The sequence below is a fragment of the Arachis ipaensis genome, chromosome B07 (genome assembly GCF_000816755.2).
Source record: "Arachis ipaensis cultivar K30076 chromosome B07, Araip1.1, whole genome shotgun sequence".
NCBI classification, from domain to species: Eukaryota; Viridiplantae; Streptophyta; class Magnoliopsida; order Fabales; family Fabaceae; genus Arachis; species Arachis ipaensis.
The window spans coordinates 55,457,534-55,485,446 of NC_029791.2; the positions used below are offsets into that span (position 1 = coordinate 55,457,534).

Here is a 27,913-nt window from a genome sequence, read left to right on the forward strand (position 1 = left end):
TATATTTTTCAAAATTTTTCTAAGTTCTTGCACCAAACTAAGCATTCCAAACCTCCAAACAGCTACCAAAACACCATAAAACCTTATTCAACAAACCAAACTACTAAATAAACTCAACAAACTAAACAAAACATAAAATCAAACTAGTTTTTACCAATATGTACAAAAGAGAAAAATGAAAAGATTTTACCATGGTGGGGTGTCTCCCACCTAGCACTTTTTTCTATTGTCCTTAAGTTGGACATTTTAGGAAGCTCTTTGTCATGGTGGTTTGTGCTTGTATCCATCCTTGAACATCCACCAATACTTGGACTTCAAATAAGCTCCATCATTCACAATTAATAACTCCAAGCTTTGATGGAGTTCCACACATGCTAAGGGCTCTCAAAATTGATCGTCATGTATGCCGGGATCCCGAATCTTATTTCTATGCCCGTCTTCAAGTTGATCATCATTAATCTATTTGGGTACCATAATCTTGGAATTCTTACTCAAGTGACCAAACATCATCCTAGACCCAAGCAATCTAGTACTACACCAACCCTTGCAATTAAGTTTTGAACATGCAACCATCATGAGCTTTGATTTACAATGCCAACCAATAACCATCTTCCTCTTGCTCCTCAATCCACAAATATTTCTAGGTTGACCATCCGTTTCAAGCAAACCATATTCAAGTGGGATAATTAAGCTTAGAGATGAGATATTTACCCACTTGAATGGAAGGATAGATGGTGATGGCTTGGGGAAAGGTATCTCCAATGTCCTTGCAAGCTCTACTCCCATGTGTTCTTTCTTGACAACTTCCACCTCTTCACAAACTTCTTCAATTTCAATCCTTTGTTCGTCAATTTCATCTAACTCTTCTCCATCACTCAAATCATAAATGGGAGGATGAGAGAAATCTACCTCCATATTGCTTTCTATCTCATCGGGAGAAGGTTCTTTAAGTTCAAAGGATTCACCACCAAGAAGGTTTGAGGCATGATCTTCATCACTAAGGGAACTCAATTCTTGCTTCATTCCCCCAAATCTTCATTCAAAAATTGTTTTGGAGGTTGTGCACTCTCCTTCTCAACATCAAATTCAATTTTCTTGGAGGAACTTTCCATGACTCTAGGTTCCCATGGAGGTTTCGCATTTTCTAAGTCTTTAACCACTTCTTCCTCTTCTTCAACAATCATGGCTTCCTTCAATTGCTCTAATACAAAATCTAACTCCTCATTCTCCACCGGATTTTTCAATCTCTCCTTTATGCTTTTCTCTTCTTTTGATCCTTCACATGTGGCCATGGAAGTACTTTGAGTGAATGGGTCTCGGGAGGCCAAAGTGTGCACTACCTTGGTCAAGATAGTCACATATTCTAGTGCACTCCTTTGCATATCCTCTTGCCCTTGAAGTAGCAAAATGAGAGACTCATCTATTGGGACTTGGGATGGATAAAAGGGTTCATTATTTTGGAGAAAGGATTCATAATAGGAAGGTGGTTCTTCTTGGTAAGGGTATGGAGATTGTGTGTATTGATGTGGTTCTTAGGAGTAATTATGATGGGATTGTGGTGGTTCCATATATGGTTCATATGGCTCATAAGGTTGTTGGTTTGGTGGGTATGAATTAGGGTCATATGGAGGTGTTTGGTAAAAAGGGGCTTGTGAGTATGGTTGAGGGCTATGTTGAGGGTATGGCTCATAGGCATATGGTGGTGGTTTTTGATAGTCACAAGGATGTCCACCATAGTCACTGGATTGATATGCATCATGGAATGGCTCTTGCTCATAGTGCATTGGTGGAGGTTATTGCCAAGAGGATTGATCACATGCATATGGCTCCTCCCAATTTTGATTGTTCCATCCTTGATGCATCTCCACATTGTAATCTCTACTTCCTACAACATAATTGTAACCAAACTCATAGCTAAAACACTACAAGAAAATAGCTCTATTGCCATGCTTTTAAAGCGTGGCGGAAAGCTGAAAAAAGTGTGGCGATAGCTTTTCGCCACGCTTTTTGAGCTACCGCCACGCTTTTGGTGACCTATCGCCACACTTTTTCTTTTGCCACGCTTTTTATAAATGGTCACCCGTTAAAGCGTGGCCGTATGTGGGAGATATGGTCACGCTTTAAAAGCATGGCCATATGGGAGATATGGCCACGCTTTTGAAGCGTGGCGATAGAGAGAGATATGGCCACGCTTTTTAAGCGTGGCGATAGCAAGATATGGCCACGCTTTCAAAGCGTGGCAATAGCCTTATAAAATTTAAAAAAAAAATCCTTTTTCTAATTTTTACCTTCATCGATACAAAATATAAAATTTTCAGTTCTTTTTTATTACCAAACTTATAAATATAGTATGCAATTTTTATTACAAGACAAATCAAATAATAATTAGTGACATATATAATTTTTGCTATAATTGTTTTATACATTAAAAAACTAATACTCAAATACAAAATAAATCTCGAGTTCAAATTCCAAAACTAAAAACTAAAGAAAAATACAAAAACAATACAACTTAAATCCTAAGTCCTTTGCTGTTCCTCCTTCTTCTAGCCCTCTTAAACTTCCTTCCCTTAGATCATACATAATTGTTCAACTTGTTCACTCCCTAAACCGCTCTCCATGATCTCTTCTTTCCCTCGCAAGATCCCGTCTTCTTCCTTCTAAAACCACACAAACTGATTAAACAAGAAGCAATAATAATTAAGGTGAAGAGAAAGGCTTGTTTTGTGTACCATGGTGGGAAAAGAGTGATGGAAATGCATGGTAGGCATGAAGGTGAAGCTGTTGTTTTGGATCGGAGAAGAGAAAAGTGTTTTGGATGAGTTTACAACTACGTTGCCTCCCATTGTAGACATTACTTGGCAATCCCCATACATTCTTGCTGCTGCTTCTTTCTTTCTTATGTTGAGGAGAAAAAGTTTCTTTAGTTGAGGCAAACCTGTTTTGTCACCCCAAAGAAAAAATATCAAAATCAGAATCCAACTAGCAAAAACAATAGCTGAGCTAATGACGAAAGCTAACGAGACATTCTCATTTCACTAACCCAAAGTACAACAATAAGGGAAGATTCCTTTCACAGACAAATAGGCAAAATCTCAGGAGTGTATGAAAGGAAACAAAATAGAATAATGTCCCTCACAATCTTTGGAAGATTTATTTTCTTCTTTCTTTCTTTTATAACACACATGTAAAAAATGTAAAAAATAAAATAAGCAAAAAGAGTAGTAAATATTATAGAGAATAGAGAGCATGACCATGGGGAAAGGTTGGAAGCTATGGTTTTGTGACGTTCACAGAAGACACACCCACTACTAGAAGAGTGTGGTGGAGTTGTACTAAGTCGGTTATAGTGGTAGTAATTTATTTTACTGGTGGGAAAAGGGTAAATGCGGTTGGACAGAAACTGATCAGCGCCACTTATTGCGTCGGCTATTACATTCCACCGGCTTCTTTCTTAATGGCTGGTTGTTCTTATTGGCACAGATCAATGGGGCAAAATTTTCATATTAATTGCAAATTGCACCATGCACATATTATATAAGGTCAGCTGGTAGTAGTAAGGACGTTGTTCTCACTAGTTCTTTTTTATGTGAAAAATGTAGTTTATGATTAAGTTCTATTTTTTACATGGAAAATGCAGAGTATTAGGTAAGAAAAAATCAAGTGAGATTTAGTTTGCTGCTAATATTGACATGTTTGAATGAAAGTTATAAAATTTCTTGAAGCAGTTCTATGTTCAAGTAATGAGATGCATTTGAATTTTCTTTTTTCCTTTTTCCATTAATGAGATATTTTTTAATTCTAAAAATGACATCGGAATGAATTTATACATTTGCTATATATGATGAATACAACTAATTTTAAATTGTAATTCTCTCAAGTAATATTTTCTTTTGTTTTTCTATGTATTTTGGAAATGATTTGTTTTCAATTTTATTTTTATATTCTTACATTCATCTAGATGCTTTATTTGAATTGTAGGCTACAACTATGATTTATACAACATATATCAAGCACAAACGAAAAGTTTAATAGAAAATAACTTCAGCAAATTAAAAAAGTATAAATTATAGTCACATTCAGTTTTTATAAATTTTAATCAACTCACATTGGAAAATCCAAGAGTAACATGCATTGATCTTCATCTGTAATGCCAAGTCTCCATCTTATTCTTTGTTCAAATAACCTAAAAGTCATAATGAAAGAAATAATACTACTAAAAGATTTGCCTAGTGAAAGCAATAGCTTGAAGTGTGAATGAGTTGATGGCTTGCTTACATATGGGGGCTGAGATGAACCAGTTTGGCTTCGTTAATATGATTACTCGTAAGCTTGAGAGGTAGCAGTGACAGAAATATGCTTGATATGCTTAAGTTGTGGCCAATTAAACAAGAATAATAAAAAATAAATTAAATATGAAATTATCTAATCAAGTTTCTAAGAAAAGGAAAAAGTAGAATTCAATCTAAGATATGACAATTAAAAAAAATAGTAAAAGAATACAATTTGAACAGATTATGGCCAGGGATCTCTGCTAGTCTGCTAGTTTGCTAGGTACACACGAATAATTGATAATAGTTGGTCAAACATCACAACAAGCATATGTACCCAAAGGGCTAAATCTAAGTTAGTACTTACAAATCATAAAATTTGACAAGTACACTATTTGGTTTACTTTTAAATGAAATAAAACACTACTTCATTTCTTCAAGTCTTATTCCTCTTAAGATGTTGCTTTCTTTCCTAATATTTTGATAAAAACTTGAAGTTACAACATCATAAAAATTGCATATAATATGCTTCAATTACTTTATTGTTTACTGTTTTACATTTTATATAATATACACACACATACATACCCTACCTCGTGCAAAATGACCATACTATGTACCCATATCTATGCTACATTTTCCTGAAGCATTAATGAATCCAACATTATTATAAACTACAGTCCACTTCGATCAAGAAGAGAATATCAACTTTGAGTAATTGAATTCATAAAAGTAAGACGTACTTGGCATGTGGCAAGGGTATCCTTACAGTTTTGAAGACTTCTAGAAAGAAAGAGCCACAGAAAGAAGTTTAGGCTCAAATTATATCTTCACAGCAATCTGAACACAGTACAACTAAGATTTTGTTATACCTCTCACGAAGAGACAATATCATTCCAGTGGTTACACCAGAAGCAGCTTCTTCAGCCTTTGATTTTGCCTGAACCAATAACAAATAGAACAGAGTACAATTTTAGAAAACAAATATCCAACCTTCAACGAGTCATGTACAATTGACGAACGTATTCCATTTTCCACATAGAACATTCTAATTAGAGAACATGTAACGCATAATCACATAGAATAAACTAAACTATAGTGGATTATATTTGATTACCTTCTTGGGTGCGAAAGGGTCATTATCGTAATATTCGTTGTCATAATCGGGAGAGGGCCTCTTCTCACCAGAACACGTTCCAGAAAATCCACCTTAAAAATCGAAGTCTTGCTGCGTTTGACAAAATTGAAGTGAGGGCCGAGATTCATAGATAGAAAGGGGAAAGAAAAAATAAAATTCGAAAAGGATGAGTGTCTTACATCATCAAAATGAGGAGAGGAAGCCATTGGTTTCAAAAACCCTAGATAGGGGAGGAAAAGATTGTTCACAACAGGTGATTCAGCAGCTAGGGTTCCTAAATTCGACCCCTTCGGAGGTTTATCTGAACTCTTCATCACGCTGCATTGCGACTCAGTTTCGCAAGGCGATTCGCTAGCTCGTTGTTAATTATACAATCAAAATGATCATGGTAACATCAATGCAATGAGTTTAATCAGAAAACGTGCACAGTACCATGTACACTGCAAAAAAGAATCAAACGAATCCAATGCCTAAATTCAAATAAGTTGGTAAGAACATAGATCAGGTTCCTTATTCCTACTACTATTTATTTCATTCAGGTTCTAGCCAACAAGGTAACAAACCAAGAAAGCCAAGTTACTATATCCAATTGCCATAAAAAACCAAATCCCTTTAAAACAAACTCTAAATCAGAAAAATTATCAGTTTAATTGAAATTGAAACATACCAATCCATAAGCTCCTGAAAATCCAGAACTGCTCTTCTCATCGTTCATAGATCTCAAAACCTTGGCGTCGGAGTCAACGTGTACCGCAACTAATTCCTTCTGCTCCTCAAGATCTGTGGAAGAATTCCCACTCTTGCCTCTGCCATCAACTACTCCCAAGTCCATATATAACACGAGACCAACGAAGAATGCATAAACCCTACAAATCCAATCGCCTGCCATAGGAAGATCTCCGCGCTAAGATACACGTAGAAGAGGAACATCGCTGCCGTCAAGTAGAAGAGCACATCTCTGACGAATGGTGCGGGGTCGAGGGAGAAGGGAGCGGCGTAGATGGCGACGAATCCGACAATAAGGGCGGAGACGAAGGTACCGGCGGAGAGGATGGTGCCGAATCCAGTGCGGTACTGGCCGGAGCAAAGCGCAGCGAGGGAGGAGAAGACGTCGGGGGAGCCTGATACGACATCATTGGCTGCGTGTGCGGCACAGACGCCAGAACCGCAACGCCACTGGCAGCAGAGGTGACGCCGGGAGCCATTGCAGCTGCAGAGCTAACACCAGAAGGTGGAATCGACAGATTCTGGTAGGCAAGGCTGGGCGGAGCGGCGCCTCCGGATGGATTTGGCAGCGGGGAGAAGTGCGGTGCCTAAGGAGACAGCGGCCGGAAGGAGGGGGCGGCGGGAGGCGCGAAGGGAGGTCTAGTGGAGACCTGAGGCAGCACATAGGAGAAGGTGGGATGATGCTGCTGCAACGTCGGTGGGGGCGGTGGCGTGGAGAGCATAGTCGGATTAGGATTAAGGTTTGCGGGAGCTGGAGATTGAGATAGGGATGTGGAAGGTGGAGTGTGAGGGGTTATTAGGTTTAGGAGTTGTGAGTGATGGAGACTGAGAGAGTCTCGAAGCTTTTGAAGTTTCAGGGTTATTGGGTTTGGGGTTATTAGTTTTTTTTTTTTTTAAAAACCTTTTGGCCACGCTTTTAAAGCGTGCCAAAAGAGTACCAGGATATGGCCACATTTTGTAAGCTTGGCCATAATGAAACTCTGTCGCCACGCTTTTAAAACGTCTTTGTTTCTCTCTATGGCCACGCTTTTGAAGCGTGGCAGAAAAAAACGTGGCCGTTTCTCTAATCAATTGCCACCCTTACAAAAGCGTGGCCGTTGATCCTTTTCGCCACACTTTTGAAGCGTGGCAAAAAAAAGTGGCCAAATATCTAATCTATTGCCACCCTTATAAAAGCGTGGCCATTGCCTACTTTTGGCCACGCTTTTGAAGCGTGGCAAGAAAAAAGCGTGGCCATAGGCCTTTTTTTCTTGTAGTGAAAGGATGAGAATTCATGGTAGCAAGGGAAAATAAAAACAAAAACTAGTAACAAATAAAGAGAACAAACTCCTACAACTACCAAAAACTAACAAAGAAACAAAAGGCAAACATATTCACAATATTCACATATATACAATAACCAATAACAAGGCACACAATTGCAATTCCCCGGCAACAACGCCGTTTGATGAACAAAAATTGTTGTGTTAGTATAGAATTTCACAAATGAAATCTCGTTGCAAGTATAGTTCTAAACCAACAAACAATTCCTCAATAAAAAATTTGTTTGTCACAAGTACAAACTCCAATAAAAATAACCGAAGTATTCAAACCTCGGGTCGTCTCTCAAGGAATTGCAGCCAAGTGTTCTTGTTATTGGTTAGGAAGTACGTTTTGGTGTTTTTGAAATAAGGGACAACAAATGTAAATAGCAAAAGAGATAAACTAACAACTAAGAAAGCTCTTGGCAAGGTATGAGAACTAGAAGTCCTATCCTTGTTATCATCATCAATTGTGACAAGAATTGTTCATTGCTCCACTTAGTTAACCTCTAACTATGAAGGAAAGTCAAGTGGATATCAACTTGAGATCACAAGTCCTAGCCAAATCATAATGAAAGACTAGCTTTAGTGACATTCAAGTCAACTAGCAACTTCTAATTATCAATCAACAAGAGAGTTTGATAACTCAAGAGTCACCAATTACTCAACACAAACCAAGAGGAGAAAAATCTACTCTAACATCCTTCCTAGCATTTTGTCAAATACTTGGAAAGCATAAAAGGAAAGCAAGATAAAATTGCAAGAAATGTAAATCTACAACTACCAATTGCAAGGAAATTAACAACAACAAAGAAAATCAACAATAAAAGAAATCAAACATAGATTGCATTAAAGGAAAATAAAAGGAACAAGAGTGAATTAACAACAAAGTAAACAAATACAAAGAGTAAAATGCTAAACTAGGAAAGCAAAGACAAAGGAACAAGAAATTGAAAAGAAAAAGTAAATCAAGGCATGAATTAAACCTAGATCTAAGAAATTCTAATCTACATCTAACCTAATTCTAGAGAGAAGAGAGAGCTTCTCTCTCTAGAAACTAACTAAAGCATGATGAAAACTCCACTATGTGCTCCCCCCCCCCCTTTGTTCTCTCTTGAATTCTACATGTAATAGCCTCAGAATTGAGTTGGATCTGGGCCTGGGAAGCTCAGAAATCGCCCCCAGCTTTTTCACTTTAATGATGTCATGTGCGAGCAATGACGCGTACGCGTGGGTCACGCGTACGTGTCGCTTGAAATTTTACGTTCCACGCGTACACGTCATGTCACGCGTACGCGTCGCCATGCGACTTCATCTTCTACGCGTGCGCGTATGTGATGCTTGCGCCTCGATGCATGTACTCTAAATCCTTGATTTTCCATGAGTTCTCCACTTTACATGCTTTTCTCTTCATTCCTTTGATCCATTCTTAGCCTTTTCAACCTGAATTCACTAACAAACACATCAAGGCATCTAATAGAATCAAAGGTGGATTAAAATTAGTAATTAAGGGCCTAAAAAATATGTTTTCACACTTAAGCACAAATTAGGAGAGAATCATGAAACCATGCTATTCTATTGAATAAATGTGAGAAAAGTTGATGAAATCCCTTAAATTAAGCACAAGATAAACCCTAAAATTGAGATTTATCACAAACGGAACTAGCATCTGCTCCCTTGAGTGGTGGTGGTGGTGTTCTTCTTGTTTTGGCCATTAGTTCAGTCGGTCAGCTTCCTAAGTGAGATCCCTTCGACCTAGTTCTTTTAGATTTTCAGTGTCAATTTTGGTGTATCTTAGGGTTTGAAATTAGAATTTTATGATGGTGGACTGGTTGTTGTAGTATTTGGTATTTTAGAATCATTACTGAACCTGAGCAATTTTTTTTGTTGCTGGATAACATCACTGAGTTGAATTTTGTTACTGGATAACATCACTGGGTTGAGTTTAATACATGAATAGTTGAATTTGTTGTTGTGTTGCTTAATAAATCACTTAGCTAAATCTTTTGTTGTTGTAAATTTTTTTGTTCCTTTGCCAAGTATATTGATTTTTTTTGTTGAATGGAAAATTTAGGATGGGAGTCTAGTTTCTGTGATAAGAAAATTGATGCTTTGATAAGCATGTGCTTATGCCTTTGGTTGGTTGGTGCGTGGTAGAAGTTAGGCCAATTAAGAGATTGTAATGTAAGAACAACGTTGCGAGTATAGCCCTTAACCAGCTAAAATCCGCCTTACCAATTTAGAAAGGTGTCACAAAAATTTAGAATAAAAATACTGGGAGTATGAATCCCAGGTCGTCTCCCAACGAGTTGTGAGAAAGGATGCTATTTTATTAATTAGGAATTTTCCAGAGAGTTTGAGTTTGGATAATGAATAATTGAATAATTGTAAATTAAAGCAATAAAAAATAAGAATGATTATTAATATTCTAGATAAAAAATCCTTGATTGGGGGAATGATTAATTGGAAGTTCTATCCTTGTTGGGGTCTCTTAAGTGTAGTATTAAAAAGGTTGTTGTTTTCACTTAGTTAACCCTTACTAAATAAAGGAAAGTCAAGTGATTGAGATAACTCTTATTCGCAAATCCTAGTCCTCTCCCTTGGGAAGGTCTAGCGTTAGTAAATACAGAACTAGCCAACAACTTCCAGTTTAATCAGCACTTAAGCCTTCCAACTCAAGTGTCTCCTTTTAATCAACCCCCATGTCAAGTATGGAGTTTACTCCATTGACATGAATATAATGCTCATAAAAATATAAGAAGAAGACATGATAAATTTAAATAAAATAGGGATTTAAAAGTAATTAAAAGTAAAAGTAATCCTTTGCACTAACAATTCATGAAAATAATCCAATTACTACTTTAAACAAGAATTAAGAATATGGAATAAATAAAAGAGTAAGTAAGGAAACAAACTAGAATAGTATATTCAACGGAGGTAATGACTCTTCAATATCCAAAAGCATAAAACTAAAATATGAATGTAAAGAGAACTTAGAGGGAGAGTAATCCTCTCTAAATTCAGCTCTAAAAACCTAAGACTATCCTAATGAGAATGTGTGAATGTCTGTAAAAGTGTTGTGTTGAGTCTCTGCATGTTTCCTGGTTTTATTCTGTGTTTCTGGGCCGAAAATTGGGTCAAAACGCGACCCGAAATCTTCCCCATTGTTTTCTGTTAATTCTGTAGATCGCACAGGTCACGCGTATGCGTCCGTCATGCGTGCGCATCATTTAGCGATTTTCCTTGTCACGCGTACGCGTTGTCCATGCGTTCGCGTCATTTGTGCAGACTCCAATCCACGCGTACGCGTTAGGCACGCACACGCATCGCTGCAATATTCTCCATTCCACGCGCTCGCGTGAGCCATGCGCGCACGTCGGTGTTCGCTGGTCATCTCCTTAGTTTCTTGTGTTCCTTCCATTTTTGCAAGCATCATCTTCATTCTCTAAGCCATTCCTGTCCTATAAAGCCTGAAACACTTAACACATGGATCACGGCATCAAATGGTATAAAGGAGAATTAAAATATACTAATTAAAGATCTCTAGGAAGCAAGTTTTCAACCATAAAACAATACTAGGAAGGAAAATGTAAAATCATGCAATTAGTATGAATAAGTGGGTGAAGACTTGATGAAACCACTCAATTAAACACAAGATAAACCATAAAATAGTGGTTTATCATTGGTAATGCAATAGGGTTTTGAATTTCAGCAGATTGTTGATATTGGCAAAACTCTGCCATTGTTCATGGAGCTTCAAACCTTAGTGTTGCTTCTTATTGTGTTGCAATATTATGCTTACTATCTCAGATTTTGTTTGTAGCTCCTTTAAAGCGCATGAGTAGCTTGTGTTTCGATGAAAAGCTATTTTTTCCTGTCACTTTACAAGGTGATTTAATTTTCTTAAACTTCTATTATCTCATATTTGATAACAACCTACTTTGTTAGATAGATTTTGGAAAAAGAAGTTCTAAGAACATTTTCTTTGTGCTGGTCTTGGTTTCTATCTCAGAAACTACTCCCATCATTTCATACATTAGAGATGTTGAGAGGCTTCTTTTACAATCACTAAGGTTATACAACTTGATACATGATGCTTCACTGTCTTTGAAAATTGGTAGGTATTTATCCTTTTTCGTGCTCTTATTGACAAAGAATCTAAGTTATAATTAGTGTTATATCTTGTTTCTAATTTTTATTTTGGTTTTTTATATCTTTTTTTTTATATCTTGTTTCTTATGTTAAACAGTGACAAGTGATTTGTAACACCCTAATTAGCCTAAGCCTTACCTCACGTCGTAAAGAAAAAGTTAATCAAAGGTTACGACAGTTCTAAGCTCATACGTATAATATATAGAAGAATAATATAATATCTAGAAGCCCGATGAAAATATAGCTCAATTATTGGATTTCAAATCGCAAAGCGTACTATCATAAGGCATAAGAAATAGAAGTGATATAAACAAGGTAATAGTATAATAGTATAATATCATAAGAAACTAGCCTCGACTCGCGGAGTTTAAGCCGGCTAGCCATATACAGACCATATAGAAACCTGACAGCTTTAAAACAGCTTATACAAGTTTTTCTCTAATAATACAAGCCTCTAGGCTAAACAAAATACAAAAGAGAGATGTATAAACAGATAACCAAAAAGACTCCAAAATAATCCAGGATCCTCCGCTTCTGTCACCATCCAACGCAACTCACCGAGCTAGGTTGCGACCTACATCTGAAAAAACACAACAAAGATATGGTATGAGAACCGGAGGTTCTCAGTATGGTAACAGTGCCCGGTGATGTAGGATATAAGACCCCGGGACGCTAAAGGCAATTCTAAGCTCCATATCCATCACAAGATTCAAGCTTAAAGCATTCTAAAAACAAATAAGCATAATAATAACCTCATCATAAATAAACCGGGTAATCTATCTTAAGAGATTTCTATTCTAACCAAACACCACTGTTCCACAGCCTTCACCAACCTATCTTCCATGCGATCCCATTGCCACCGCCTTTCAAACCTCCTCAATCCCAGTAGAAAGCACAATTAATAACAATGCAAGTAATTCACAAGTAAAAAGCATACAAGGCAAGTAGATCAAGTAAGTAATTAGACATGTTAATCAATTAGGCATACAAAATTCAAGTCGACAAAGCAAGAAAACAGATAGAAAATGCATATGATGAATGCCTGCCCTACTGGCTATGATATCACATTGTCGGTTCAACTGCCAACCCGACACATGTCCATGGAGACGTCGCCCTTTGGATTTCTCGTATGGGAACCCCCGAGATATAGTGCCTGGATCACTGTCCAGGTACCGGCGCTTGCTCGCCTATGGTCCGAAGGGATGCGAGCGGGATACTCTTGCCACAGACCTCACATCTCAACGTAAGCGGGACGAACCACCGCCCTTATGCCGCCGCCGCTACCTTGACAGGCGGGATCCAACCGCCGTCCCTGCCGGGCGCATAGCGTCTCATATTCTCAGTAAAAACAATATCTCAGTGGTTTTTCAGAAAACATTTTCAATATACAGAGATCCATCGCCTCAATTTGAGTCCTCGACTCATCTCAACTGCTGTCCATTCATAACTCAGTTTCCAATGTCCAAAGTTCATCATTCCTTATCTCATATATCACTCATCCTTCACCCAACGTCAAATCATTCTCAGTACGCCAGAAACCTAGGCCTCCATTTTCTAAGTTATCATAAAACCATGTATTAGGACTCTTAAGTTATATCCCATGTTCTAATACTCAAAACTAGTCCCAAAAGTCTTAAAATGGTGTTTTAGAAACTTACGACCTCGTTGGGAAGGTAGAATAATTGAAAAATAAGAAAATTTTAAGAAACAGGACGTGTGCGGCCGCACAGGGGTGTGTGCGTGCGCACGCCCAGGAAGTTTTAAGATGTGTGCGTACACACAGGGGTGTGTGCATACGTACAGGTGACAAAATTTCTAAAATATATTCCCTCGCACAACCTGTGCCAGCGCCCCCAACAGATTGACCTTCCCAACGTGTGCGTCTGCACAGGTTGAAGTTTTTACATAGATGTGTGTGCGCACAAGCTGTGCTGGCGCTGCGAACAGAATGCACTTCCCTGCCTGTGCGTGGGCATAGGTGTGTGCGTCCGCACAGGTCGACATACTGGCAGGGGTGTGCACCCGCACGAGAGTGTGTGCCCGCACACATCAGCAAATCTTGAAATTCTGCAACTTTGCAGAATTTCATATTTTTAACACTAACTTTGAAGGATCATAACTCCCTCTACACCTTCATTCTCTTAGTTTGTAGTGTTAATTTCCTTTTATGTTGGATTTAGCTTTCCTTTTAATGCAATTATGTTTTATGTTCTTTTATTGTTGATTTGAGTGCTATTGTTATTTTCTTGCAATTGGTAGTTGTTAGATTTTATCTTTTCTTGCAATTTATTATGCTTTCCTTTTATGCCTTTCAAGTGTTTGACAAAATGCTTGGTTAGATGTTAAAGTAGATTTTTGAGCATTCTTGGCTTGGAAAGAGGAATTAGGTAATCTTGAGTCATGAATACTGATGATCAAAAGATTGATGGTTTAGAATTCTCGTTGCAAGTATAGTTTCTAAACCAAGCAATCATCCTTTCATACAAAAGTTTGGTTGTCACAAGTAACAAACCCCTAAATAAATTGATAACCGAAGTATTTAAACCTCGGGTCGTCTCTCAAGGAATTGCAGGGAGGTGTTCTTATTATTGGTTATGAGTCTTGTAAATTGGGGGTTTTTTTAAAATAAGGAACAGGTAATTTAAATGACAAGAAAAATAAATTAATAAAAATAAAATCTCTTAGCAAGGTATAAGAAATTGAAGTCCTATCCTAGTTATCCTTATTAGGTATGATGAGAATTGGATTCTACTCTCACTTTAATTAACCCTTGCTAAACAAAGGAGAGTCAAGTGGACTAATTAATTTGATCCTCAAGTCCTAGTCAAATCCTATGGAAAGACTAGAGTTATTGGAGTACAAATTAACCAGCAAGGAATTCCAATTTCAATCAATAGCTGAGTTTGATAACTCAAGTGTTGCTAATTACTTAACCAAAGCCAAAAGGGGAAAATATCTTAAGTTAAATTAAAAGCTTTCATAAATAAATTAAAGCAAAATCAAATCTGAAATACCTCAAATTGCATTAATAAAAGAAAGTCAAATTAAACATGAGAATTCATAAACTAAATTGGAAAAATAAATAAAAGGAACATTGAACCTGGAATTTGAGAAGCAATCTAATCATAACAGAAATCCTAAATAGAAATCCTAATCCTAAGAGAGAGGAGAGAACCTCTCTCTCTAAGAACTACATCTGAAACCTAAAATTATGTGAATCTCCAAGTCCTCCCTTGAATGAATGGATTCCGCTGCTTTATAGCCTCTAATCTGTATTTTTTGGGCCAAAAACTAGGCCAGAGACAGTCCAGAAATTGCTGATTGCGAATTCTGTCACGCTGATTTTTGTCACTGCGATGCGTCTGCGTGGAGCACGCGTTCGCATCACCTAGCTGTATGGCCACTATGACAAATTATATATCAAATCGAAGCTCCGGACATTAGCTTTCCAACACAACTAGAACCGCATCATTTGGACCTCTATAGCTCAAGTTATGACCGTTTTAGTGCGAGAGGGTCGGGCTGACAACTTTGCAGTTCCTTCAATTTCTTGTATTCCTTCCACTTTTGCATGCTTCCTTTCCATCCTCTAAGCCATTCCTGCCCTGTAATCTCTAAAAACACTTAACACACATATCAAGGCATCGAATGGTATAAAGGGAGGATTAAAATTAATAAAATTAAGGTCAAAGAAATATGTTTTCAATCATAGCACAATATTAGGAAGGAAAACGTAAAACATGCGATTTCTATGAATAAGCGTGAGAATAATGGATGAAAAACCACTCAATTTAGCATAATATAAACCATAAAATAGTGGTTTATCAACCTCCCCACACTTAAACATTAGCATGTCCTCATGCTAAGCTCAAGAGAAGCTATAAAGAATGAATGGGGAATGGTAGAATGTATGAAATGCAACCTATCTATATGAATGCAACTACATGCAGAATGCTTTTTCCTACTTGGTTAAAAGTAAACAAATTTTCTAAGACAAACATAAATCAGATTCCACTAATTCAAATCATACAATAAAAGACAAGTAAACTTGTAAGAAGACTACTCATGAAAGCAGGGAACATAGAATCAAGCATTGAACCCTCACTGGTAGTGTATATCACTCTAATCTCTTAAGTGTGTAGGGTTAATCACTCTACTCTTCTCTAATCATGCTTTCTAAGCTTTGTTCTTCATCTAACCAATCAACAAATATTTAGTATACCAATGCAAACATCATGAGGTCTTTTCAAGGTTGTAATGGGGCTAAGGTAAGGGTGAGAATATATGTATGGCCAAGTGAGCTAAAATATGAATCTTTGACTAACCTAAGCTCTCACTTAACATACACATACTCTATGTAATTCTAAATTCATGCCTAGCTACCCATAATTTTCACTTTTTCATCTCATACTCATGCATCAACTTTTCTTTTAATTTTATCACATATGCATTGATCTTTTTATTAACTTAACTTTGCATTGGGGTAATTTTGTCCCCTTATTTATTTACTTATTTATTGAATATTTTTTTTCTTTTTTCTCTTTTTTTTTCTTTTTTTAGGAAAATAGAAAAATAAACATAACTTATCAATGCACATGGATTTTTAATTTTTCTGGTCTCACATGAGTAGGTACCCGAATTCCCAATATTTTATCAAAGTAAAAACATAACACATTCCCTTATTAACCCATGTTCCCACAGTTTCCCCACACTTAATTGTTACACAATCCCTATCTTAAGCTAACCAAAGATTCAATTGGGATATTTAATTGTTTTTCTACTTAAGGCTAGTGATGTGGTTATAGAACAGAATAAATGGGGAATAAAAGGCTCAAGGTGGCTAACAAGGGTGATGTAAAAGGTAGGCTTATTTGGGATAAGTGAGCTAATAACAAATAATGGCCTCAATCATATGTAAGCATGTAAATACACTAAATAGTGGACATATAGAATGGAACAAAGCAAAGATTACAATCATAGGGAAGAAAATACATAAGAATAAAAATTTATGGTTAAATAATGTAACCATATAAATAAGCTCAAAATCTCACAAGTTGTGTGTTCTTAGCTTTTTAAACTGTGTTCCAAATACAACTTCAAACAGGTTTAAAAAAAATTTCAATTTAAATTAGTGAAATACTATAAAAAATTTCTTGAAAAAGAAAATATTACTTCAACCAAGTAGTAACTAAATGCATAAAATCAAACAAGCATGCAATTAAACATGCAAATGCAACAACTAATTTAACAAAGAAAATTTAAACATTGGTGTTGAGACAGGAAGGTACTAACCCACGGAGATCAGTATCGACCTCCCTACACTTAAAGATTGCACCGTCCTCGGTGCATGCTGAGATGTGCAGATGGACGGGCTGTTCCAACTAGCGCTTTTCTCCAAAGATTTTGCAGATGGACTTGTCTGTCTCCCCATGTAAACGTCTTCTGGTTCCCTTCCGGGTGGCCATCCTGAAAGAAAAAGGGAAGAAAAATAACCCAGAAATAAAGATAAGAAAATAAATGAAGTATGGGTGGGTTAATGCCAAATGATAAGGGTCTCATTTACATGGAAGCTTCAACATGTACATGAGAAAATAATAGAAGCACATGGCATACCAATGGTGCAAAATTTGCAACAATGGGGAAGAGAGTGGCTAAGGAGAGATAATATAAATTCATGTCAATGCAAAAGTAATACAGATATAAAAGATTGGCATTGATTTAAATAATATTATGCAATCAGAATAAAACAAGTCACTAAGCATCCAAAATAATTCAAGAGAAGATGCAACAGTTAAATAAGAAAATTCAACACCAACAGAAAAGTAATAAATTTAGAAAAGAAAGTAAAAATATGCATAAAATTAAAATACAATGAATGAAATTATGAAAATAAATTAAGTAAAATAGAAAGAAGGTGAAAAAGAATGAGAAGTGAAATAAAGGAAGAAGAGATAAGTAAGAAAGAGGAAAGGAAAAATTAGGATTGGGGAAGAAAAGATAAGATTTTGGCGCTGATCTGGATAAACTGTGCGTCGCATGCGACGCGGACGCGTGGGTCACGCGATCGTGTGAGTTGTGATATTTTCAAGTGACGTAGATGCATCAGTCACGCGGACGCGTGACTTGATTTGTGCTAGTGGCGCGAGAGCAGCCTCGCGTTCGCGCAACTCTCTGTCTTAAGCGCGTATTGCCAAAATTCAGGGTGACGCGTGTGCGTGGGTAACGCGATCGCGTGAGTTGCCTTTCTTTTAAAAATGATGCGCACGCATGGGGCACGCGTTTGCGTGGTACGACTTATGCTTCTAGCATGGTTCCATCCCCACTCCATCATAACTTACTGCCATAAACCCATTTACGTCGATTTCACAGGGCCACGCATTCGCGTGGGTGACGCAGATGCGTGGGGAGGCTATTTCGCAAACGACGTGAATGCGTCAGCGACGTGGTTGCGTGGGCGTGTTTTTGCCTAAGGCACACCTCCAGCCACGCTTTCGCGTGACTTTCTGTTCAATTCTTTTTTCTTCCAAATGCACCTTATGACGCGGTCGCGTCAGCGACGCTTACGCGTCGCGTGCGTGTTTTTTTTTTTAGTGTGGGGAGGTTGATAAACCACTATTTCATGGTTTATCTTGTGCTCAATTGAGTGGTTTTTATTAATTCTTTACCCACTTATTCATACTATTTGCATGGTTTTACGTTTTCCTTCTTGATTTTGTGGTATGATTGAAAACATGCTTCTTTGGCTTTTATTTTCCTATGTTTAATTCTCCCTTTATACCATTCGATGCCTTGATATGTGTGCTAAGTGTTTTCAGAGATCATAGGGTAGGAATGGCTTGGAGGATGGAAAGGAAGCATGCAAAAGTGGAAGGAATACATGAAGTTGAAGGAACTGCAAAGCTGTCAGCCTGACCCTCTCGTACTAAAACGATCATAACTTGAACTACATAGGTCCAATTGACGCGGTTCTAGTTGCATTGGAAAGCTAACGTCCGGGCTTCGATTTGATATATAATTTGCCATAGTGGCCGTACAGCTAGGCAACGTGAACGCCTGCTCCACGCAGACGCGTTGCAGTGACGAAAATCAGCGTGGTAGATTTTGCCCCCAGCGATTTCTGGGCTGTTTCTGACCAAGTTTTCGGCCCAGAACACACATATTAGAGGCTATAAAGTGGGGAAATCCATTCATTCATAAATCATACTTTCATAATCTTAGGATTTAGGATTATGATTTCTATTATGTTTAGGCTACTTCTCTTCATCATAGGTTCAACATTCCCTTAATTTATTTTCTACTTATATTGATTCTATTACTTTAATTGTCATTTAGCTTTTCAATTTAGCTTATGAACTTTCCCATGTTAAGATTTGAATGTTCTATTTAATATATTTTGAGGTATTTCAGAATTATGATTGCTTTCTTTAATTTATGTATCCAAATTATTTTCATTCGAGTAGATTTTCTTCCCTTTTGGCTTTGGTTAAGTAATTAGTAATACTTGAGTTATCAAACTCAGCTGTTGATTGAAATTGGAATTCTTTGCTGATTAATTTGTACTCCAGTAACTCTAGTCTTTCCAGGAGTTGACTAGGACCTGAGGATCAAATAAATTTGTCCACTTGACTTTCCTTTGTTTAGCAAGGGTTGATTAAAAGTGGGAGCAGAATCCAATTCTCATCACACCTGATAAGGATAACTAGGATAGGACTTCAATTTCTCATAACTTTCCAAGACACTTTTATAATTATTAATTTATTTTTCTTGCCATTTAAATTACTTGTTCCTTATTTCAAAAACCCAAAAATACACTTTTACTCATAACCAATAATAAATCATACCTCCCTGCAATTCCTTGAGAAGACGACCCGAGGTTTAAATACTTCTGTTATAAATTTTATTGGATTTTGTTACTTGTGATAACCAAACTTTTGTACGAAAGGATTCTCTGTTGGTTTAGAAGCTATACTACCAACGTGATCATATTTTGTGAATTTCTTTACCGATAGAAACCCCCAACTCATGTTGGCGATCTAGGGTTGTTAGTTAATATTGTTTCCATTGACTCTAATCTCTTGCTAATTCAATTAGTGAGTTGAGTAGGACTTTTGGATTGAGATTAACTAGTCTTATTTGACTTTCTCCCTATGTTGAAGATAACATTGTACCTTCTTCTGATGTTGGAGATGACGAAATAGGATAAACTCTTGTTAATTATTGTTATGATTAGTGACTAGGATAGAAAGCCTATGTCCTTAATCCTTGCAATGAATGTCTCTCTTTATTAATTGCTTTCTTTAGTTGCTTGCCTTATTTTTTTGCCATTTATTTTCTTGCCCCTTTTATCAAATCAAACCTCCCTTGTTCCCTCATAGCCAATAATTGAACACTTCATTGCAATTCCTTGTGAGACGACCCGAGGTTTGAATACTTCGGTTAATTCTTATTGGGGTTTGTACATGTGACAACCAATCTTTTAAAACTTTGATTGGGCATTTCTTGTCGGTTGAGAACTATACTTGCAACGAAGTTATTTTCCTCTTAACTGAGAAGAAATTCTTAGCCGACGGTTGTGTTCTTTTCAGTGGTCTTTTCAGGTGTGTGGCACTTATTAGAAGCTTCTCCATGAGAAAGGAGATATATGAACATGATGGAGTTTGTAATTTGTAGTTTATATTTTAGATATTTATAATTCCTTATTTTTCTTGTCCTATGTATCTATCTAGATCATTAGGATTCTTCAATGTGTCTTGTTAGTTTGTACTTTAAAGTTTATATGTTGAAGATTTATAAAAAAATATTAGTTAAATATTTGAACTATCTATGTTGTTATATATTATATAAATGTTGACTTGTTGAGTAAATTATTTAATATATTAATTAATTAAAAAATAATATAATTTGGCAAATTATGCGTGTAATTTGTATTAAAAAAATTATTACAAAATAAATAGTGTTTCGTAACTAAAGAAAAACAAATGTTATAAAATCAAGTTACATTTTGTAACAAAATTTTATGATAGGAAAAAATATATTGTCACCAAAAATATTTTGAAGATCAAAATTTGTTATTACTTTTGTAACGACTTTTGGTTTTTTGTATCAGAAAATTTTGTTACAAAATATTACTTTGAATTGTAACAGTTCCATTTTTTTTACAAAAACTTTTTGTAATGGGACATACTGCAATGGCCCCTTTTGCTTCAAAAATTTTGATTTTTTGTAACAATTTTTTTTGTTACAAATATTGCTTTTTTTGTAGTGAGTGGCGCCTAGCTTGAGATTTCTCAAGTTAGGTGCCAGACACAACATCAACACGCAAATTGGTTCTGATTCCTTCAAGTTAGGCGCAATTCCTTCTCAAGTTAGGCCCAGCAACACACACACCAAGTGCCCAAACCACTCTGCCCCCTCCAAGTTAGGTGCCCCAATTACCAACTTTGGCGCCAACATTAACGAGCAAAATGGTCCCCACGCCTAAATTGCAGAGCCACGAAGATCTCTTTTAATTCTGATTAAACTTTAATTCATTTAAAAATAGGAAAAGATATTATTTAGTTTTAGAAAATATATTTTATGTTAATTAGGTTTAGATATAAAAGGGAAAAGAATCAGCCCTTCGGGCACTCTTCTCTTCTCTCTACCTCATTCTGTAATTTAAAGTTTTTCAGAATCCTTGTTTTCTCTCTGAACCATGAGCAACTAAACCTCCACTGTTAAGGTTAGGAGCTCTGTCTATTGTCTGGATTGATACTATTATTTTTTATTTTAATTCATGTACTGATTTCTATTTCAAGAATTGTTTTTGTTCTTTATCTTATGAATCTGGGTTGAACAGAAGTATGACGCTTATTCTAATTGTGTTCTTGTAAAACTTAGAAAAGCTCTTTACTTGAACAACAACTTGAAAAGAATTTCTCCTAAATTTCTAATTATCTGGACTTAACGAGATACGTGACCTCTTATATTTGGGTAATTAGGGTTTTTGTGGCATATAAACTAGAATTGAACTTCAACCTCTAATTGGAATTAAGTGACCCAGGAATTGGCGATTGATGAAGGTTAGATGAGACTAAAAAGTTCTAAGGAATTAGGGTTTAGTCACATATAGTTTTCCATGAATTGAATCTTGGATGATTAAAATAGTTAGTTAGAAAAGTCAATCTGGAAGATAGATATCTCTGAAGCCTTAACTGTTTCTCCATATATATTTCACAACTTGTTTATTGCTTGCTTTCTGATATTCTGAATTTACTGTTAATGCTTTTGAACTCTCGTAACACCATTTTCTATTTGTCTAACTAAGTAAATCACTTAACCATTGCTGCTTAGTCCATCAATCTTCGTGGGATCGACCCTCACTCACCTGAGGTATTACTTGGTACGACCGGGTGCACTTGCTGGTTAGTTTGTGGGTTATAAATTCCGCACCAAGTTTTTGGCACCGTTGCCGGAGATTGACTGTGATTGACAACTATTAGTTGTTTAATTGCTTAGATTAGGCATTTTAGTTTTAATTTTGTTTAATTTTACTTAGTAATTTTCGAAAATTAAGTACTTGTATTTTTCCTATTTTCTAAAATTAAGTTTGGTGTTACTTAGTTGATTTTATTTTAATTTTCTTAGTAAATTTCAAAATTTTTTGCTTAATTTCAGTCATCATTTTCGAAAATTTTTTTTCATTAATTAGTAAGTGTTTTTATTTTATTATTTTGCATAGGTTATCTCATTGGGAATTTTCTACACTCTGACGTAGAGAGTCCCATCTTTTCTTATCTTTTGTCTGTTTATGAGCAGGAACAGGGACAAGGAACCTCTTATAGAGTTTGATCCCGAACCTGAAAGGAATTTGAGGCAGCGCTTACAACAAGCTAGACTTTACAAGGCTAGTAAAAATCTGAGTGAAACCTCTATGGATTATAATCGTGATGTGAATGCCAATATGGCAAATCTGAATGAGAATAAGCAACCTAGAAGAGTGCTTGGCTCATACACTGCTTCCAATGAAGATCTCTATGGCAAAAGTTTTATGGTGCCTCCTATAGCTGCAAACAATTTTGAACTAAAGCCTCAGCTAGTCACTCTTGTGCAACAAAATTGCCAATATCATGGACTTCCTCATGAAGACCCAAATCAGTTTATTTCTAATTTTCCACAGATTTGTGATATTGTGAAAACTAACGGAGTGAATCCTGCGGTATATAAACTCATGCTCTTCCCATTCGCTGTGAGGGATAGAGAAAAGCTGTGGTTAGATTCTCAACCCAAGGAGAGTCTGGATACTTGGGATAAGGTGGTCACTAGATTTCTGACTAAATTTTTCTCACTACAAAAGTTGACAAAGCTGAGGGTGGAGGTTCAGACCTTCTGACAAAAAGATGGTGAGACCCTTTATGAAGCTTGGGAAAGATTTAAGCTACTGACTAGGCAATGCCCTCCGAACATGTTTTCTAAATTGACTCAGCTGGATATCTTTTATGAGGGCCTATGTGAAATATCCAAGATGTATTTAGATAATTCTGCAGGTGGTTCACTACACATGAAGAAGACACCAGAGGAGACCACTCAGCTTATTGAATTGGTTGCTAAAAACCAATATTTATACTCATCTAACAGGAATCCTGTGAACTATGGAACTCCTTAGAAGAACGGTGTCATGAAAGTAGAAGCTTTTGATGCACTTTTTACTCAAAACAAAATCTTGTCTCAGCAGATGAATTTACTTACTCAACAATTGAGTGGGATGCAGGTTTCATTAGTCAACACTCAGACTGCACCTCAAGAGGCCCCTTATGACATAACTGGTAACTCTATGCAAGGTGAGAATTATGATTATGTTCAATCTTCTACTGAACAGGTCAATTACATGGGGAATGCTCCTAGAAACACCAATAATGATCCATACTCTAAGACCTATAATCAAGGATGGAGAAATCACCCAAATTTTAGGTGGAGAGAGAAACCTCAAAGATCACAGAATTTTAACAATAATTCTCAGGGCAATTTTCAATAGAACAATCAAAATAACCGCCATTTTCAATCTTATCAATAACAACCACCTCAGTACGCAAATTCTCAGCCCCAACAGAACACTAATTGGGAAACACTACTGAATAATTTTATGCAGGAAACTCAAGCTTCCATCAGAAACTTGGAGGTACAAGTAGGCCAGTTGAGCAAGCAATTACCTGAGAGGCCTCCAAGTACATTTCCTGGTGATATAGTGGTGAATCCAAGAGAAGACTACAAGGTCAAACAATTGAGAAGTGGTAAAGTAGCTGGTTCTGAGACTAAGGTCAATGAAGAACTAGTTGAAAAAGGGGCTCCAGAGGAGAAGAAAGAAGAAGAGGAGCAAGCCTCTCCTAGGCGTGCAGATAACCATTCCCAGTCTCTCTTGACACTCATCCTACATTGCCAAAGGTGCCTGAATACAATCCTAAAATGCCATATCCTCAGAGGCTTTAGAAGGCTTCCAAGGACAAGTAATTTTCTAGATTTTTAGAAGTCTTCAAGAAGCTGCAGATCAACATTCCTTTTGATGAGGCTCTTGAGCAAATGCCTCTTTATGCTAAATTCATGAAAGAACTGTTGACTAACAAGAGGAATTGGAAGGAACAAGAGACAATGGTGTTAACTAAGGAATGCAGTGCTATTATTCAACATAACCTTCCTGAGAAGATGTAGGATCCAGGGAGCTTTGTAATTCCTTGCACCATTGGGGATGTCACTATTCAGAGAGCTTTGTGTGATCTTGGAGCTAGCATCAATCTTATGCCATTTTCAGTGATTAAAAAGCTCCAAATTGAGGAGGTAAAACCTACTCCTATTTCTCTTTAACTTGCTGATCTTTCTATTAAATTTCCTGTGGGGGTTGTTGAAGATTTACTTGTAAAAGTAGGGCCATTTATTTTTCTTGATGATTTTGTTATATTGGATATGGAAGAGGATAAAAGGTCCTCTATTATTCTTGGAAGATCCTTTTTAGCTACAGGTAGAGCTCTGATTGATGTACAAAAGGGTGAATTAACCCTGAGGGTCAATGAAGAACAGGTGGTCCTTAATGTATTTGAAGCCCTCAAACACCCTAATGATTCTGAAGGGTGTATGAGAGTTGATGTTGTTGAACCACTTGTTCAAGAGGTACTAGAAGTTGAGGTACTTGATGATATTCTGGATCGTCTTTCTGAATATGAATTACTTGAGATTAATGATTCACCACCCCAGAAGAACTTGGTGAACACGCCTAAGGTGGAGGAAGAAGTCCCCAAGCTTGAGCTAAAGCCTTTACCTCCTTCTCTGAAATATGTGTTCTTAGGTGAAAATGATTTATATCCAGTGATTATTAGCTCTTCCTTGAAGCCTGGAGAGGAAGAGGTGCTTATTACAGTGCTCAGGAGCCATAAATTAGCTCTTGGATGGACCATTGGTGATTTAAAGGGGATTAGTCCAACCAAGTGTATGCATAAGATCCTTCTTGAAGATGATGCTAAATCGGTTGTGCAACCACAAAGGAGACTTAATCCAACTATAAAAGAGGTGGTCCAAAAAGAGGTAATGAAATTATGGAAAACCGGCATTATATATCCTATTTCTGACAGCCCTTGGGTGAGTCCTGTGCAGGTAGTTCCCAAGAAAGGAGGGATGACAGTGATCAAGAATAAAAAGAATGAGTTAATTCCTACAAGAACCATAACAGGATGGAGAATGTGCATAAACTACAGGAGGTTCAACACTACTACAAGGAAGGATCATTTCCCCTTGCATTTCATTGATCAGATGCTTGAGAGGTTAGCTAGTCATGCTTTTTATTATTTTCTAGATGGATATTCTGGATATAACCAAATTGCAGTAGACCCTCAAGATCAAGAGAAAATAGTATTCACATGTCCTTTTGGAGTATTTGCTTACAGGAGAATGTCATTTGGACTTTGTAATCCTCCAACAACTTTTCAGAGGTGTATGCTTTCAATTTTTTCTGATATGGTTGAAAAGTCCATTGAGGTGTTTATGGAGGATTTTTCTATTTTTGGTAATTCTTTTGAATCCCGCCTTAAGCATTTATCTCTGGTCTTGAAACGGTGTCAACAATCAAACCTTGTTTTAAATTGGAAAAAAAATGTCATTTTATGATTACAGAATGTATTGTTCTTGGACACCGGATTTCAAGCAAATGGATTGAGGTTGATAGAGCCAAGGTGGAGTTAATTGAAAAACTACCACCACCATCTAATGTTAAGGCAGTTAGGAATTTCTTAGGTCATGCAGGATTTTACAGAAGATTTATAAAGGATTTTTCTAAAATTGCTAAACCATTGAGCAATCTCTTAGTTACTGATGTTCCTTTTGTATTTGACACTGAATGTCTGCATGCTTTTGAAACTCTAAAAGCAAACCTTACCTCTGCGCCCATCATAGCCCCCCCACGGAGATTTACCATTTGAATTGATGTGTGATGCTAGTGATTATGCTATAGGAGCTATTTTAGGACAGAGGCATAGCAAGCTTATACATGTCATTTATTATGCTAGTCGTGTGTTAAATAATGCTCCACGATTTGATATATAATTTTCCATAGTGGCCATAGAGCTAGGCGATGCGAACGCGTGCTCCACGCGGACGCATCACAGTGACAAAATTCAGCGTGGCAGATTTCGCCCCCAGCAGATTTCTGGGCTGTTTCTGGCCCAGTTTTCGGCCCAGAAAACACAAATTAGAGGCTATAAAGTGGGGGAATCCATTCATTCATAAAAAAGCTTTGATATACACAATTTTAGGATTAGATGTAGTTTTAGAGAGAGAGGTTCTCTCCTCTCTCTTAGGATTAGGATTAGGATTAGGATTAGGATTAGGATTGCTTCTCAATTTCCAGGTTCAATGTTTCTTTTATTTATTTTTCCCAATTTAATTTATGAATTTCCATGTTAGATTTGAATATTCTATTTAATATAATTTGAGGTATTTCAGATTTAAGATTTCTTTCTTTTATTTATGTTACTGTTGCTTCCCATCTGAAGGCATTTTTATTCGAATAGATTTTCCTCGCTTTTGGTTTCGGTTAAGTAATTAGTAACACTTGAGTTATCAAACTCAGCTGTTGATTGAAATTGGAATTCTTTGCTGGTTAATTTGTACTCCAATAACTCTAGTCTTTCCATAGGAGTTGACTAGGACTTGAGGATCAAATTAATTAGTCTACTTGACTTTTCTTTGTTTAGCAAGGGTTAATTAGTGTGGGAGCAGAATCCAATTCTCATCACACCTGATAAGGATAACTAGGATAGGACTTCAATTTCTCATACCTTGCCAAGAGATTTTATTAATTATTAATTTATTTTTCTTGTTATTTAAATTACTTGTTCCCTATTTCAAAAAAAACCCAAAAATATATCTTTTTACATAACCAATAATAAATCATACCTCCCTGCAATTCCTTGAGAAGACGACCCGAGGTTTCAATACTTCGGTTATCAATTTTATTGGGTTTGCTTTAGTGACAAACAAAACTTTTGTACGAAAGGATTCTCTGTTGGTTTAGAAACTATACTTACATTGTGATTATATTGTTTTATATAAAATCTCTTTACCGATAGAAAATCCGATCGTCAAAATGGCACCGTTGCTGAGGAATTGCAAACGTGTGCCTTATTATTGGTTATTGTAAATATTTACTTTTAAATTGATTTTTTTTCGGAAAAAACAAATTCAGATTTTTATTTTAAAATTTTTATCTTATCTTATCTTAGTTTATATTTCAAAATTCAAAACTTTTTCAAAAAATCATATCTTTTTCAAAATCTTATCTTATCTTATTTCAAATTCAATTTTCAAATTTCAATTAAATTCCATAATTCAAAATTCAAATTTTAAAATTTAAATTTAAAATTTAAAAAATCAAACCTTTTCAAAATTTAAACCTTTTTCAAATCTTTATCTTATATTGTTGTCAGTGTTTCTAGTTTTAGGAGTTTATTTTCATAATTTTTTTATTAGTTTTTGTTTTTATTTTGTTTTGCTACTATGAATTCTCACACCTTTGGTTTCAAGTTTGGTTCCAATGTTGTTGTAAGGAATGGAAACTATAATGAAAATAGGCATCAAGGTTGGAAGAATTAAAGATGGGAAGAGCCACAAGGATTTGATCAACCCTCTTGGCAACAACCCCCTCCAATGCGCTATAACCAACAACCATTCTGTGATGTATACCAAGACAATAGTTATGGTGGATCCTTTCGTGACGAACAACCTCCACCAAATTACTATAGTCAAGAGCCATTCCAGAGAGCGTACCAAGATGATGGATATGGTGGACCCCCTTGTAGTTACCA

The 27,913-nt window shown here is 36.4% G+C and overlaps 1 protein-coding gene and 1 long non-coding RNA gene across 2 annotated transcripts; both read right to left on the bottom strand.

The window, feature by feature from the left end:
- Positions 2,461–2,925, bottom strand: LOC110264215. Its single transcript, XR_002349946.1, has 2 exons — positions 2,733–2,925; positions 2,461–2,660 (listed from the first exon to the last, which is right to left on the bottom strand). It is a non-coding gene; the product is annotated as an uncharacterized LOC110264215 (long non-coding RNA).
- Positions 4,204–5,537, bottom strand: LOC107608112 (FKBP12-interacting protein of 37 kDa-like). Its single transcript, XM_021107819.1, has 5 exons — positions 5,528–5,537; positions 5,389–5,480; positions 5,144–5,211; positions 5,015–5,051; positions 4,204–4,368 (listed from the first exon to the last, which is right to left on the bottom strand). The coding sequence occupies exons 1-5, from the start codon at positions 5,535–5,537 to the stop codon at positions 4,321–4,323; spliced, it is 255 nt and encodes an 84-aa protein (XP_020963478.1). The 3' UTR covers positions 4,204–4,320.